Source organism: Xenopus laevis, chromosome 2L, assembly GCF_017654675.1.
Source record: "Xenopus laevis strain J_2021 chromosome 2L, Xenopus_laevis_v10.1, whole genome shotgun sequence".
Classification (NCBI taxonomy): Eukaryota; Metazoa; Chordata; class Amphibia; order Anura; family Pipidae; genus Xenopus; species Xenopus laevis.
Genome location: NC_054373.1, coordinates 117,214,622 through 117,228,466, shown reverse-complemented (window position 1 = coordinate 117,228,466; position 13,845 = coordinate 117,214,622). Strand labels below are relative to the sequence as shown.

Sequence of the window (13,845 nt, the reverse complement as noted above, 5' to 3'; positions counted from 1 at the left end):
AAACATTTTTATTGAAAATAAAATTCCAATGTACATTTAATTAAAGTTTTCAATTTAAATTAATTATTTGAAAACATAATTTATTTTTAAATTAGTATCTTTCTGCAGGTATTTACTCTTGAAACTAAGGTTATTTACACAAGCAAAGCATGCAAACTGCAATATAATTGACGTTTTTTTTTAAAATCTAAAATGCAGCCTTTTCCCCAGCTTAACTGTGGCCACAACATGGAGTGATAAATTGTGGTAAAAAATGAGCCCTAATGTAGTATTACCAGCTTATTGGCAGACCTGTAACAAAGTTAGCAAGCAGTGCTGAAGGGTCAAATTCATGCTGCCTTCAGTTGCAGATAGTCGAAGTACTGTCTCTTTAAAAAAACTTCGACTACATACTTCGCCACCTAAAACCTACGGAGCACTAATGTTAGCCTATGGGGACCTTCCCCATAAGCTTTACTAGCAATTTCTGATTGAAGGATAATCGTTTGATCGATGGATTAAAATCCTTCTAATCGTTCAATTCGAAGGATTTAATCGTTCGGATGGAACGATTTTTCCTTCGATCGTTCGATCAAAGTATTTGCGGTAAATCCTTCGACTTCGATATTCGAAGGATTTTACTTTGATGGTCGAATATCGAGGGTTAATTCACCCTCGATATTCGACCCATAGTAAATGTGCCCCTTAAAGTGTTGAAAATGTGTAGTTGGAAAGATGCTTTAGAATTGTTTTCCATTTTGCAATATTCAATTGTGTTCATTATTTAGGTGCAGTCACCCTTTAAATGGTTTTCATTTGTAAAGCAGAGCAAGTATTTCAAAATTTTTAATTTATTATTTTTCACCTAGGAGGGTATTGCACTAAAAACTCCTGAAATGTTCAAACAGATTAATATAAGAGTTTGCCTGATAGAAGGTGGATTAGAGTTCCAGAGACATGGGGCAGTGAGGGTAAATGGTATAACCCAGAATCCTTTCATCCTTTTTCAGTTTTTAACTTTTTTTTATCTCAGAGTTTCCTTTTTCTAATAACAGCAACACTAAGGGGCCGATTCATCAAGAGTCGAATATCGAGGGTTAATTAACCCTCGATATTCGACTAGGCACTAAAATCCTTCGACTTCGAACATCGAAGTCGAAGGATTTAGCGCAGATAGTACGATCGTACGATCGAAGGATTATTCCTTCGATCGAACGATTAAATCCTTCTAATCGAACGATTCGAAGGATTTAAATCCAACGATCGAAGGAATATCCTTCGATCAAAAAAACTTAGGAAAAAAAAACTTAGGAAAGCCTATGGGGACCTTCCCCATAGGCTAACATTGACTTCGGTAGCTTTTAGCTGCCGAACTAGGGGGTCGAAATTTTTTTTAAAGAGACAGTACTTCGACTATCGAATGGTCGAATAGTCGAACGATTTTTACTTCGAATCCTTCGATAGTCGTAGTCGAAGGTCGAAGTAGCCCATTCGATGGTCGAAGTAGCCCAAAAAAACTTTGAAATTCGAAGCTTTTTACCTTCGAATCCTTCACTCGAAGTTAATGAATCGGCCCCTAAGGGGCAGATTTACTAAGGGTCAAATTTTGAAGTAAAAAAACTTTGAAATTCGACCCTCAAATTGAAAACCTTTGACTTCGATTATCGAAGTCGAAGGATTTTTAGCGTATTCGATTGATCAAATAGAAATCGTACGATCGTAAAATTGATTTCTAGCGATCGAAGGATTTCTATTCGATCAAAAAAAAGTGCTGTGGAAGGTCCCCATAGGCTAACATTGCACTTCGGTAGCTTTAATTTGGCAAAGTATGAAGTCAAAGTATTTTTTAAAGAGACAGTACTTTGATTATCGAATATTCTAACGATTTTTACTTTGAATTGAAGTCTAAGTAAATTCGAAGTCGTAGTATCCTATTCGATGGTCAAAGTATATAAAAAATGACTTTGAAATTCGAACTCAAGCTTAGTAAATCTGCCCTTAAGGGAGATCTACTTTGCTGGTGGCCCAGTGTTTATATTAATATGCAAGTCACTTTTTAAGTCATTTGCATTTGGGCACTCAGCTCAAAATTGGATGGGAAAAACAGTTTCCTTTTTTCACAGCACAGTCTCTGTAAGCTCCCCTGCTGTTTATCCTGAATCTAGCCCAGTAGTTTCAGCATGAATTAAAATTGGCGAGAGTATGTTCTGTTAACAAAGCTTGTGCCCCAGAATGTATGATCAGTCAACAACTTTCGAGTACTCTAGATTATTTGATTAGTCAGGAAGGAAATGCATTATGCTGCACAATGTACAGTATGGGCACTGGAGGCCATATGTTGTACTACTTGCACTTTATAAATATTTTGGCTTCATATTTAAATGGGTATATAGGGCTTGTACATAAGATTTAGAGGTATTTATTTTATATTTACAGAGTGCTAATCCGTGAGCTGAAGCGACTGGATAATATAAGTCAGTCTCCGTTCTTATCTCATGTTACCTCCTCTTTGCATGGAATAACAACAATTCAAGCCTACAGCAAAAATACTGACTTCATTCTGAAGTAAGTGATTTATTAATTCAGGATTAAACTGATTTTAGGTTAACATGTTACTGCATCTTGGGCAAATAGTAGATGCACAGTGCAAATCAACATAAACAAAATGATCTGAAGAAAAGAAATATGAAGTGAGACACAAAACAATATTAAAAATGTAATTTTCCCCAGAACTTTTTATAACGCTACTTTGCTTTTATTTTTGTTCAGGTTCCAGGAACTTTTGGATATCAATCAAGTACCCTGCTTTCTTTTTAGCTGTGCCTCAAGGTGGTTAGCTGTGCGCCTTGATCTGATCAGTATGATGGTTATCACTCTTACCTCAGTGTGTATAGTCCTCATGCATGGACACATCCCACCAGCATATGCAGGATTAGCCATATCATATGCTGTACAGGTACAAAAGTGGCATCAAATGTCTGGGTTTGTTTAATTTTTCATGCCCGTTGGTATATTTTACATTGTGCAAATTAAAATCCTTTGGTGCACATAAACACAAATAGAAGGTCTCAGATACAGTACAGTACCAATGTACACAGGGGTGCTCCCCCTGGTTGCCTGGGGCATGCAAAATGCCACTCCTTGTAACTAATAGCCCAATTTCTGTTTTTCAACTCGGAAAATCAGCTCTTCTAGTGCAGAGAGCGCAACTGCTCTCTCTGCACTAGCGACATGGGTGCCCGACCCCCTCCAGCTCTGAAAATGTGAGTGCCGTAGGGGGGGGGGCACAAAATGGCCAGGATCACCCCTGAATGTACATTCCTAGTACTAGTATATTCATCCATCAGCCAAATAAAATTTCTGTCCATCTCCTTTAAACATGTTTCTGAAGTGACAAACATTTTTTGTAATTCATGTCATCTTTTATAAAACTAATATGAAGCTATGACTTAGAATGGCATCAGGAAATACTCTGCAAATATGTTTTCACTGCCTTCAAATAGTTAGAAGCTGGTTATCAGGGCTGCCATCGGGGGGGGGGGGTACTATCGTAAGGCCCAGAGATGGAAAAGCTTGATTCACAAGTCATAAGGGGCATGGATTGTGTGGAAGTAAGAGTTTAGGTGGATCACAGGAGGAGTTAAGCAAATTCTTTTTATTGGGGCTCCATTTTACATGCTGGCAGAGACTGCATCCCAAGGGCGGCAAGTAAGTCACCAGCTGTATAATGAATAGTGCCACTGGGGGGAGGGCCCTGCTAACTTGGTGGTATGGGGTCCCATAATTACTGATGGTGGACCTGCTGGTATGTAGTGTTGTTCTGCTATAAGTAAGAAGTTCCCTTTTTGTTTTGTGTCTGTGTATATAGAAAAAAAGAATGGTGATATGAAAAATCATTTATTTATTTTTGTCCTTTATATAGCCCTTAGTTTTAAAAAACATAAAACTCACAGATCAACTGCATTTATTTAGATACTGGATTTGTATATTTCAATTATTGCAGTTACACTCTGTCACCCATAACCTAATTTACCATAGGGTACACATTTCTCAGTTTTTTTCATAATAAGAATTTATGACAGAGGGAATACAACTTCTAAGGTTAATATACGTTTACAAGATATTGCAGGTGATTGAAGTAGAAGTAGCCAACATCAGTTAAGTGATGATTAAATACTCATAATAAGAATGGGACATAAATAAGAACTTCATTTGGGTTACTTAATATAGGACTTACATAGAATATTAACATAGAATGTGCTGGTCATTTAAAAAAAAAAAATTAATGTAATGATTATTAAGGCTTTTATTTTATCCTTGTCATCTTGCAGCTTACAGGTCTTTTCCAGTTCACTGTTCGGCTCGTCACAGAAACAGAGGCTCGATTTACATCAGTGGAGAGAATAAATCACTACATAAAGGCAAGTCTATGTTTTAGATTATTTAACTTGTAAAAAGATATATCTGGCTGTTAGAGTTAGTGACCCTGAAATAGAAATCCAACATTTATTTATTGCTATGTGTATAAAAATTAAAACACAACCTTTAATATACAGTGTGCAGGGAGTGTGACTGCACCATGGCCCCGCACCCCCTTGGGGCCTGCCGTCAGTTTGCACGATTGGGGATCTAGCGCAAACTCCACATTCGGAGGGTGGGGGGGGGTTCCCGGCTGCATAGACTGCACCTGGGCTCCGCACCACCTAGTTCTGTTACTGATAGGTTATGCCTGTGGCATAGGTAGTAAGCTTCTTTTTATTACAATATATAAATATATATATACATTTACAATTCTATATTTATTTTATAAATATACTTATATATAATTATTTAAAAGAGGTCTAAAATCTGAAGTGTTATACATATTTACAGCATCATAAGAGATCTAATACATTTTAAAAGAGGTTAAATTTCAACCATGAGCAGCAAGTCTCTAGTAGAATGTTTATACCAAACAAAATCAAGATTGCACTACCATATTGCTCTGAAAAAATACACCAAATGAATGCTGTACCAGATTGAACATACATTTTGTTAGCACAACTGTCTGTAAAGTTATAAAGTGTTGGGGTCATTGAAAGTAAATGCAATATTAATTTTCCCTTTAAAGGGCTTTACATGTAAATGTTTAAGCTAAATTGGCATAGTTCAAGGATGAATGTTCTGCCTCATGCAAAAAAGATACATGAAGGTTGAAGTACTTTGTGAGTGCTTGTCATTGTGATGTAATTGGTTTCCCAGGATACAATCAAAGATACACATATATATGAACCTTTATCAGTGTCCCTGCTGACTTTACTTTTTGAAATGATAAGGCAGTTCCTGATTCTGTAACCATGTTGTACACACCTACAGTATTTTCACTTTTTCTAAAAATAATTCAACCTTATTCAAGAGCAATGCTCTTCAGTCCAGACCAATGTTACATTATGTGGTTTGTACAACTTTATATTACATTTCAGTATAGTATAAATGACCATTATTTTTTTTATTCGTATTTTTAATGGCTTACTTTTATGCCAACTCATTTTTATATGCCATTTTCCTTAAATTCCTGGCTGGTTGTGGGGGTAATTGGATCCTACCAACCACATAGCAGTTGAAATTTGAAGCCCGAGAGTTGCAGAACAACCACAACATTTGCAAATTGTTTTAAAATACTGCTGTCAATGTGACACTAAAATTAATTTTAAAGTCAAATATCAGTTAAAAAAATCTATACAGAAGTTTATCATAACAAAATAGGAAGTTGAATAGTAAGGTTGTGATTCACAAGTCTAGGATAATGCATCTTAGACAAGGCTACAACTGTAAGTAAAATTACTTACAGAGTAAAATGAGTGCATTGTAGGTTAAACACTCAGGGTGTGGTCTGAAATAAAAACTGGTTGGCCTTCGTGAGAAACACAATGAAGCAATAAATTAGTCATATGAAAGTTGTAGAACAATTTAACAACACTCATATGATCAGTATGTTCAATTATACATTCCATGTACTACACTAAAATGTTTTTCAGTTTATATGTAGTTTGATATCATATTGGAGTCTCAGTGACTTTGGGTCAGATACTATTAGATAAACTAGGAAATACAATCTATTGGTGTCACGATCGCCGCCCGGAGCAGTTCCAGGAGCTCCGGGCGGCGTGTCCTCCCCTGCCGGCGTCGCTCCCAAAATGGCGGCGCCCATGGCCGCCACGTGGGTAGCGGCGCTGGCGCGATGATGTCAGCGTGTCGACATCGGCGCAAGGACGTCGATGACGTCACTATGGCGCCAAATTCAAATATAAAAACCCTACCAAGACGAGGATTCATTTCCTGCATGTTTCCTGGGTTTCCTGTGTTCCAGTTTAAGACTGTATATTGCTTCTGATCGTTGCCTGACCCCTTGCCTGGACTTTGGACTTCGCTTGTTATTCTGCCTGCCTTTTGAACTCTTGCCTGGACTGTGATAAATCGTTTGATTACCCTTTGGATACCGCGACCTTGATTCCCTTGTGGGCTTCCTCCTTGAACCTGACAACCTCCCTGGTGGGAGCATCCTGGCTCCTTGACAATTGGTTTGTCATTTGAAAGCTTCATTGTGTCTATATGAAAATTCTGAACTGAATGAGGAGATTTCTAATTGGGAGTGTTTTTAATTTAATTGAATCTTTCTCTTTATTGGTACCGTAAAACATTTAAAAAAGGGAGGGGGATGAACATAGTTTGACATAAAGCTGCATATCAGACCCAAGTGCTTTTAATGTTCAGTGTCTGCAGATGCTCTGCCCACAAGATTGTACTCACACAGTATCACAGTATTCCCATTTTCTGTTATAGCTTCTATGGCAGCTTGCAACAATACACTTTTGACTGTATCAATTGAATCCTAGCAGTCAGTAGCACAAACACATCTTTTTGTATGCTGTACAGAATTATGTGTTTACATTTGTTTTTATATTGTCATGTCTTTTTTACTTTTACAATACTAATACTGCAATTTCACTGATAGCATTTGGAATCTGAAGAGCCACTCATCGCCAAAGAAATTACTCCACAAACCTGGCCTCAGGAAGGAGCAATTATGTTTGAAAATGTTGGAATGCGTTACCGTGATAAGCTGCCTCTTGTGCTCAAGAATATTTCATTTAGCATTAGACCAAAAGAAAAAATTGGAATTGTTGGCAGAACTGGATCAGGTTTGTTGACAGTTACTAGAATTTGTATTTTGTCAATTACAGAAAATGATGCTTAATCAATGATTCAATATTTTGTAGTGGAATGTGATAACATGCATGTCCTCATTCACCATTATTAGGTCCATATAAATGTTATCAGAAGTGCAGAAGAAGCACTGAAGTGCAAGTGGCATGGTAGTTAATGTAGGCAAAAGTAAAAGTAGCCTAGAAAAGCGAAAGTCTAAGAATTGTTTCCCATGATTTTCTGAACAGGAAAATCATCTCTTGGAATGGTATTGTTCAGACTGGTTGACCTAGCTGGAGGATCAATTACTATTGACAACTTCTGTATCAGTACAATTGGACTGAAAAACCTAAGAGAACAACTTTCAGTCCTTCCCCAAGATCCTGTACTATTTGCTGGAAGTATCCGGTAAGCATTTTATGCTACTATGCAACCTAATGAACACGTTTTTTTCAACAGATCTGCACATAGAGGAAACAGATCCTGAGGTCATGGGGGGGGGGGGCGCTGGGGAAGGGGGGGTCAGGACCGTGGAGTTGCCTAATAGCACTGTCAAGGCTACTGGGCCTTGAGGTTGGGTGTGTGGGCCAAGAAGGAAGGAGAGTTGGGACACAGGCAGTACAGATGCTTGAAACAATAAAAATACTTTACAAGTAAAAAAGCCAGAAGGTAGGCCCTGGAATAAACAAAGCAGGTCATAGTAAGCTAACTAGAAAAGGCAGGCAAAGAGTGGTTAAACAGGCTGTGTAAATCCAAGCAATGGTTCAGTAAAGGCAATCTACAAACAGCATCAGGAACAGGCCAGTAGTCAATAGCAGGAACAGTATTTAACACAACAATTAGGGGTATCCTGCTGCCCCTGGTAACTGACCGCTCACTGCCACCTGAGGCAAGGTGCTCACCTTTACTCATGGCAGGAGTGGCCTTGACAACAATTACTCACAAGCAAGAGGTCCTACCAAAGGCAGGGAGGTTAAATCAGACAGAAGAACGTCTACAAATGTACAAATCATTAGCATCAGACAAAACACAATAACACCTGCTTGGAATAAAATACATATTAATATAAACATATTACAGGCCAAGCACTCTTCAGAAAAAATAGTTATAAAAAAAAGTTTATCCAAACAATCAATGGTTTTGTGCAGAAAGTCATTCCCAGATTTGGCCAGCCCTACACTCACGTTCATCTAATAATGTAAAAAAATTATATGTAGGGATGCACCGAATCCAGGATTCGGTTCGGGCAGGGCCGGATTTACATAGTGGGCGCCTATAGGCCCACTGACTTTCGTCGCCCCATCCCCTCCCCTTTATTCTTGCAAATTTTCATAATTTGGACTGGAGCAATGGTAATTGGCGCACAGGAAATTTAAAAAATGATTGTATCTCCAGCGCATCCCCAATATTTTTGAACCAATATGGGTGTGGTTAGGCAGCATGCCGCCCACCGAAAATCCTGCCGCCCTAGGCCCAGGCCTAGGTGGCCTTTCCAGAAATCCAGGCCTGGGTTCGGGATTTGGCAGGTATTCAGGCCTAACGGAATCTAAATCGTAATTTACATATTTAAATTATCAGCAGGGAGGAAAATCATGTGAGTTTTCTTCACAAAAAAATGAAGTACACTTTTTTCTTTTCTACCCCTAATTTGCATATGCAAATTCAGCATATGCAAATTAGGATTGTAATTCAGATGAATCTTTCCTGAAGGATTCAGGGATTTGATCGAATCCCAAATAGTGGATTCGGTGCATCCATAATTATATGTATGCTAAATTTTAATAACAATCAGATTGACATAAATTGTATTTTATTTAGGTCAAATTTGGATCCATTAAACCTACATACAGATGAAGAGATTTGGAATGCCTTGGAAAGAACTCATATGAAGCAGCATGTACGTATGAACACCATCTGGTATTTTCTTTGCTATGCATTTGTTTTTGAGATTATCTCTCTTTCTTTGACACCTAGCTTTGATGGTAACATACAATAAGGTTTGTAATCTGAGCATTCTTGTTGATGCTTCTTGTTTGCTTTATGTTGGCTGATAAAGTGACGAGAATCTGTTTCAATTACACAAATAACCACATGTAACCTCTCTTCTTTGGACAGTGGCCTGGTCGATTGCAGGTTTATGCACTCAGCTCATGTATGGCCACCTTATCTCTCCGTCAATAGTAGGCTTGGTGCTTTTTATACTTTTTTATTCATTACTTTAGGAGCCTCAATTTTTTCTGGTCTAGTTTTTAAGGGGGAAATCTGAATAATTAGAGGGGGAAAAAATGTAAATTCTTTTAGATTTATTATGCTCCAAATCGGCTAAAAATCCAAATCCGAAATTACTCCATCTAAAACCTGTCCAAGTCATGTAAAAGTCAATGGCAGATGTGTCTTTTACAATTTGAAGATGCTTTTTGCCTTTATGATTTTTGAGGGTTTTGGGCTGTTTGACTCTGGTTTTCGTCTGAAAATTGGAAACGTTTGTGGGTTTTAGCGATTTTGTCGCAACTTTTCTTGCATGTGCTTTTTTTTCGTAAAGATTAAGGCCATTCGTGTTTGGGAGTTTGGTTAAAAAAATTGGAATAATTTACCCACGGCACTCCAGGCGGGGACGCCCGCAAGGATCTTCTGCGGGCGCACGCGCCGCGTCCGCGATAGGACTCGTTTTCCTGGTGCCTTTGAGCCTTGTGCATCTGTTCCTGTGCATCTGTTCCTGTTTGTTTTGACTCCTGTTGTGACCTTGCCTGTTTTTGACCATCCTGATATCCATACTCCGACCCAACCTGTATTTTGACTACTCCTTCTGCCTGATCCTATTCTGATTGATTACCCGGTTTGACCCTTTGCCTGCCTGACGATCCTAGTTATCTGCCTGCCTCGACCCAGCCTGCCTGACTACGATTCTGCCTTATCCTGTTGTACCGCGACCTTCGGCCTTACTGACTTTTAACTGTCGTGCCCCTTTTCTTGCTTGAACTCCTCGCCTTGCTCCTCTCGAAAAGTCCAGGTGGCATCTGAGTACGCTGAGGGCTCCTCCCGAAGCCAAATGTGGTCATACTACTGGTGAAGCCGAGCCGAGACCAGGGAGCTTGGCATTTGTTCTGGTTTAGGGTGCCGACCGTGACAAAATTAGAAATAAATACCCCCTTATTAATGAACACATTTTGCTTTTAAGGTGAAAAAATTCTCTCTCTTTTTAGTGAATGTTTTCAACATGTACATACATTGTACAGTGGTTTGAAAAACTATTTGCCCCCTTCCTGATTTCTTATTCTTTTGCATGTTTGTCACACAAAATGTTTCTGATCATCAAACACATTTAACTATTAGTCAAAGATAACACAAGTAAACACAAAATGCAGTTTTTAAGTGAGGGTTTTTATTATTTAGGGAGAAAAGAAATCCAAACCTGTGTGAAAAAGTAATTGCCCCCTGAACCTAATAACTGGTTGGGCCACCCTTAGCAGCAATAACTGCAATCAAGCGTTTGCGATAACTTGCAACGAGTCTTTTACAGCGCTCTGGAGGAATTTTGGCCCACTCATCTTTGCAGAATTGTTGTAATTCAGCTTTATTTGAGGGTTTTCTAGCATGAACCGCCTTTTTAAGGTCATGCCACAACATCTCAATAGGATTCAGGTCAGGACTTTGACTAGGCCACTTCAAAGTCTTCATTTTGTTTTTCTTCAGCCATTCAGAGGTGGATTTGCTGGTGTGTTTTGGGTCATTGTCCTGCTGCAGCACCCAAGATCGCTTCAGCTTGAGTTGACGAACAGATGGCCGGACATTCTCCTTCAGGATTTTTTGGTAGACAGTAGAATTCATGGTTCCATCTATCACAGCAAGTCTTCCAGGTCCTGAAGCAGCAAAACAACCCCAGACCATCACACTACCACCACCATATTTTACTGTTGGTATGATGTTCTTTTTCTGAAATGCTGTGTTACTTTTACGCCAGATGTAACGGGACGCGCACCTTCCAAAAAGTTCAACTTTTGTCTCGTCGGTCCACAAGGTATTTTGGTCAGCCGGCCGGCCACTCCTGGGAAGGTTCACCACTGTTCCATGTTTTTGCCATTTGTGGATAATGGCTCTCACTGTGGTTCACTGGAGTCCCAAAGCTTTAGAAATGGCTTTATAAACTTTGAAATTGAACTCAGGTGTGATAAACCACAGTTAAGTTATTTTTTAACAAGGGGGGCAATCACTTTTTCACACAGGCCCATGTAGATTTGGAGTTTTTTTTCTCCCTTAATAACGTAAACCTTCATTTAAAAACTGCATTTTGTGTTCAATTATGTTATCTTTGACTAATAGTTAACGGTTTTTGATGAGCAGAAACATTTAAGTGTCACAAACATGCAAATGAATAAGAAATCAGGAAGGGGGCAAATAGTTTTTCACACCACTGTATCTCCATATACTTCTTTTAGGATTAATGTCCAATATAAACTATAAAGCTAACATAAAATAAAAAAACAAAAAAAAAAAAAATGTAAATACAGTACATATTTAACAGCAATATATCTGCCAGGGTAGTTATTATTCATATTCCAAATGGATGTCCTATAAATAATGCATACTCTATGTTTTGATCTTAGACAACCAAAGTTGATAAGCTTCCCATATCATTTCTTTCCCTCTCCAACTACTTGGTACTGCTTTTTCATATTCAACATTATTAATCAATTTTTTGTACTTTGTTAATACTTCGAGTGGTTTTCATCTTTTTATCTCTTACAAATTATAATTCCAAACTTGGCAGCATTAGAGTGCTGTAAAGCTAATACTGTAAATACATACAATGTGAATTAGTTCAAGGCATGTAACATTATTCTGTCTATGTATAAATCACTGGTAGTTAGTATGGTTGTCGTGATGAATCGTAGGGCTCCATATGCCTTTCTGACCACATCCCTAATATGGCAAGTTCCTCCTCTAATCTGACCAAACTATTTCCGATCATTGGGGAAAAAAGAAAAAAGAAATTGCCTGCGCCCACATTCAGCCTATGTGAATCCCTTTAAATACATTTTACAAAAAAAAAATAGGTGTTAGTACTACTTTGGCCTAAATATGCAAGTTCATGTGCTACATCATGCAATCAGCCCCCAGGCAAGGGCAATATGTGCAAAATTCAAATGCAAATTACTATGTATTATTACCCATAGTGCAGTCTATTCTCCAGAATTCCAGCATCATTGAGGGCTTTCAATAAATTACTAAAGCTTATGATTTAGCAATTAGCTAGCAAGTTGCATCACAATTTTATTTCCTGTTGCATTTGTGTGTAAATGATATCAAGTCTGGCACATGGTGTCAATAACAGCATAACATCCTATTAAATGGACTTTTGTATGTGTAGACGCAACCTGCCTGGAATTAACTTGATATTTGACAACTGATATTATGTCACTGACGTAAGTTTTTTTTATCATGTCATTTTATGCCCTACAGAACCCATTTTTATTTCTCTTATTTAGGTGTCCAAGCTAGTAGGAAAACTTAACTATGAAGTTTCAGAAAGTGGGAGCAACTTTTCAGTGGGGGAGCGGCAGCTTCTGTGTATGGCACGGGCTTTACTCCGGAGCAGTAAGGTAAGTAATGTAATGGTGATATTATTATTATTATACACAAAAGCCATGAATATCCAGTAAATGATATCCTTATAAACGGCTAGTAACCCTTGTTGGACAATATGAGGATATTAAAAGTAAACTCGGAGTTCCATGACCTTTTAGAACCCTTAAATGGTCATGGAACTCCTCTGTAACGTATAATATCCTTAAACTTTACAATAAGGGGTACTTTATTATTATTATTTATTTTTAACGTATTTTTAGAGCGCCGTAAAATAAATGTGTTTATACAAAGAAATCAAATGAATTACATACATAGAATGTACAGAGTTACATACATAACGACCAGTACCGGTTCAAAAGGTGAGGAAGGTCCTGTGCAAAAGAGCTTACAATCTAATGGGGAAGGAAGACACAAGGTGTGGGAGTGTGCCAATATTTTTAATATATTGCTAAAGTAAAGCATATAAGTATTACTTTCAGCAAAATAAATCAGTTTCAGAAATACATTTTATTCTGGCATGCATTTCCCATTTCAATATCAAGAACATAGCCTATTGCCAAGAACTATACTTTAATGCAGTTTTGTATTTATACAAAAGGAGTCAGTTTGCTTGCCTCAGCAAAGACATTCTTAATAGACTTTGTTAAAACAGTCGCCTATGCATTGTTACGATTGGTATCCCAAACCCAGAACAGACACCAAGGTCCCGGTCGTGGCTCAGTCTTCCGTATTTGACAGCCACCTTTCACTTCGGGAGGAGCCCTCCGCCACTCGGGTGCCGCCAGGCTTGAGTGTGAGAGGACCAGGGGAAGAGTTCTGGGCCGGCAAGGGAACCGCACATGGTACAGGAACGGAGGACAAGAAGCATAGTCAAGGGACAGGCTGGGTCAATAACAAGGATCAGACAATAAGGTATCAAATCAGGAACAGAAGTGTAGTCAAGGTCACAGGCCAGGGTCAGGACAGGCAGCAAACATCAGAGTCAGATCAGGTACAGGGTCAAACACAGATATCAATATAATAATCGCACCCAGGAACTACTAAACAGAACCTATATTGGCCAATGATTCAGTGCAGAGCAGGGGTCTTTATAGA

General features: G+C 38.4%; 1 protein-coding gene across 1 annotated transcript in view; it reads left to right on the top strand.

Annotated features, from left to right (window-relative positions):
* The window catches only part of LOC108708425 (multidrug resistance-associated protein 5), a 47,858-nt gene that overhangs the window by 28,889 nt on the left and 5,124 nt on the right, over nt 1–13,845 (top strand). Inside the window, exons 21-27 of the mRNA XM_018247101.2 lie at nt 2,416–2,544; nt 2,749–2,935; nt 4,311–4,400; nt 6,974–7,160; nt 7,413–7,572; nt 8,983–9,061; nt 12,651–12,764. Coding sequence (XP_018102590.1) covers nt 2,416–2,544; nt 2,749–2,935; nt 4,311–4,400; nt 6,974–7,160; nt 7,413–7,572; nt 8,983–9,061; nt 12,651–12,764 — 946 coding nt within the window. The remainder of the gene's footprint in view (nt 1–2,415; nt 2,545–2,748; nt 2,936–4,310; nt 4,401–6,973; nt 7,161–7,412; nt 7,573–8,982; nt 9,062–12,650; nt 12,765–13,845) is intronic.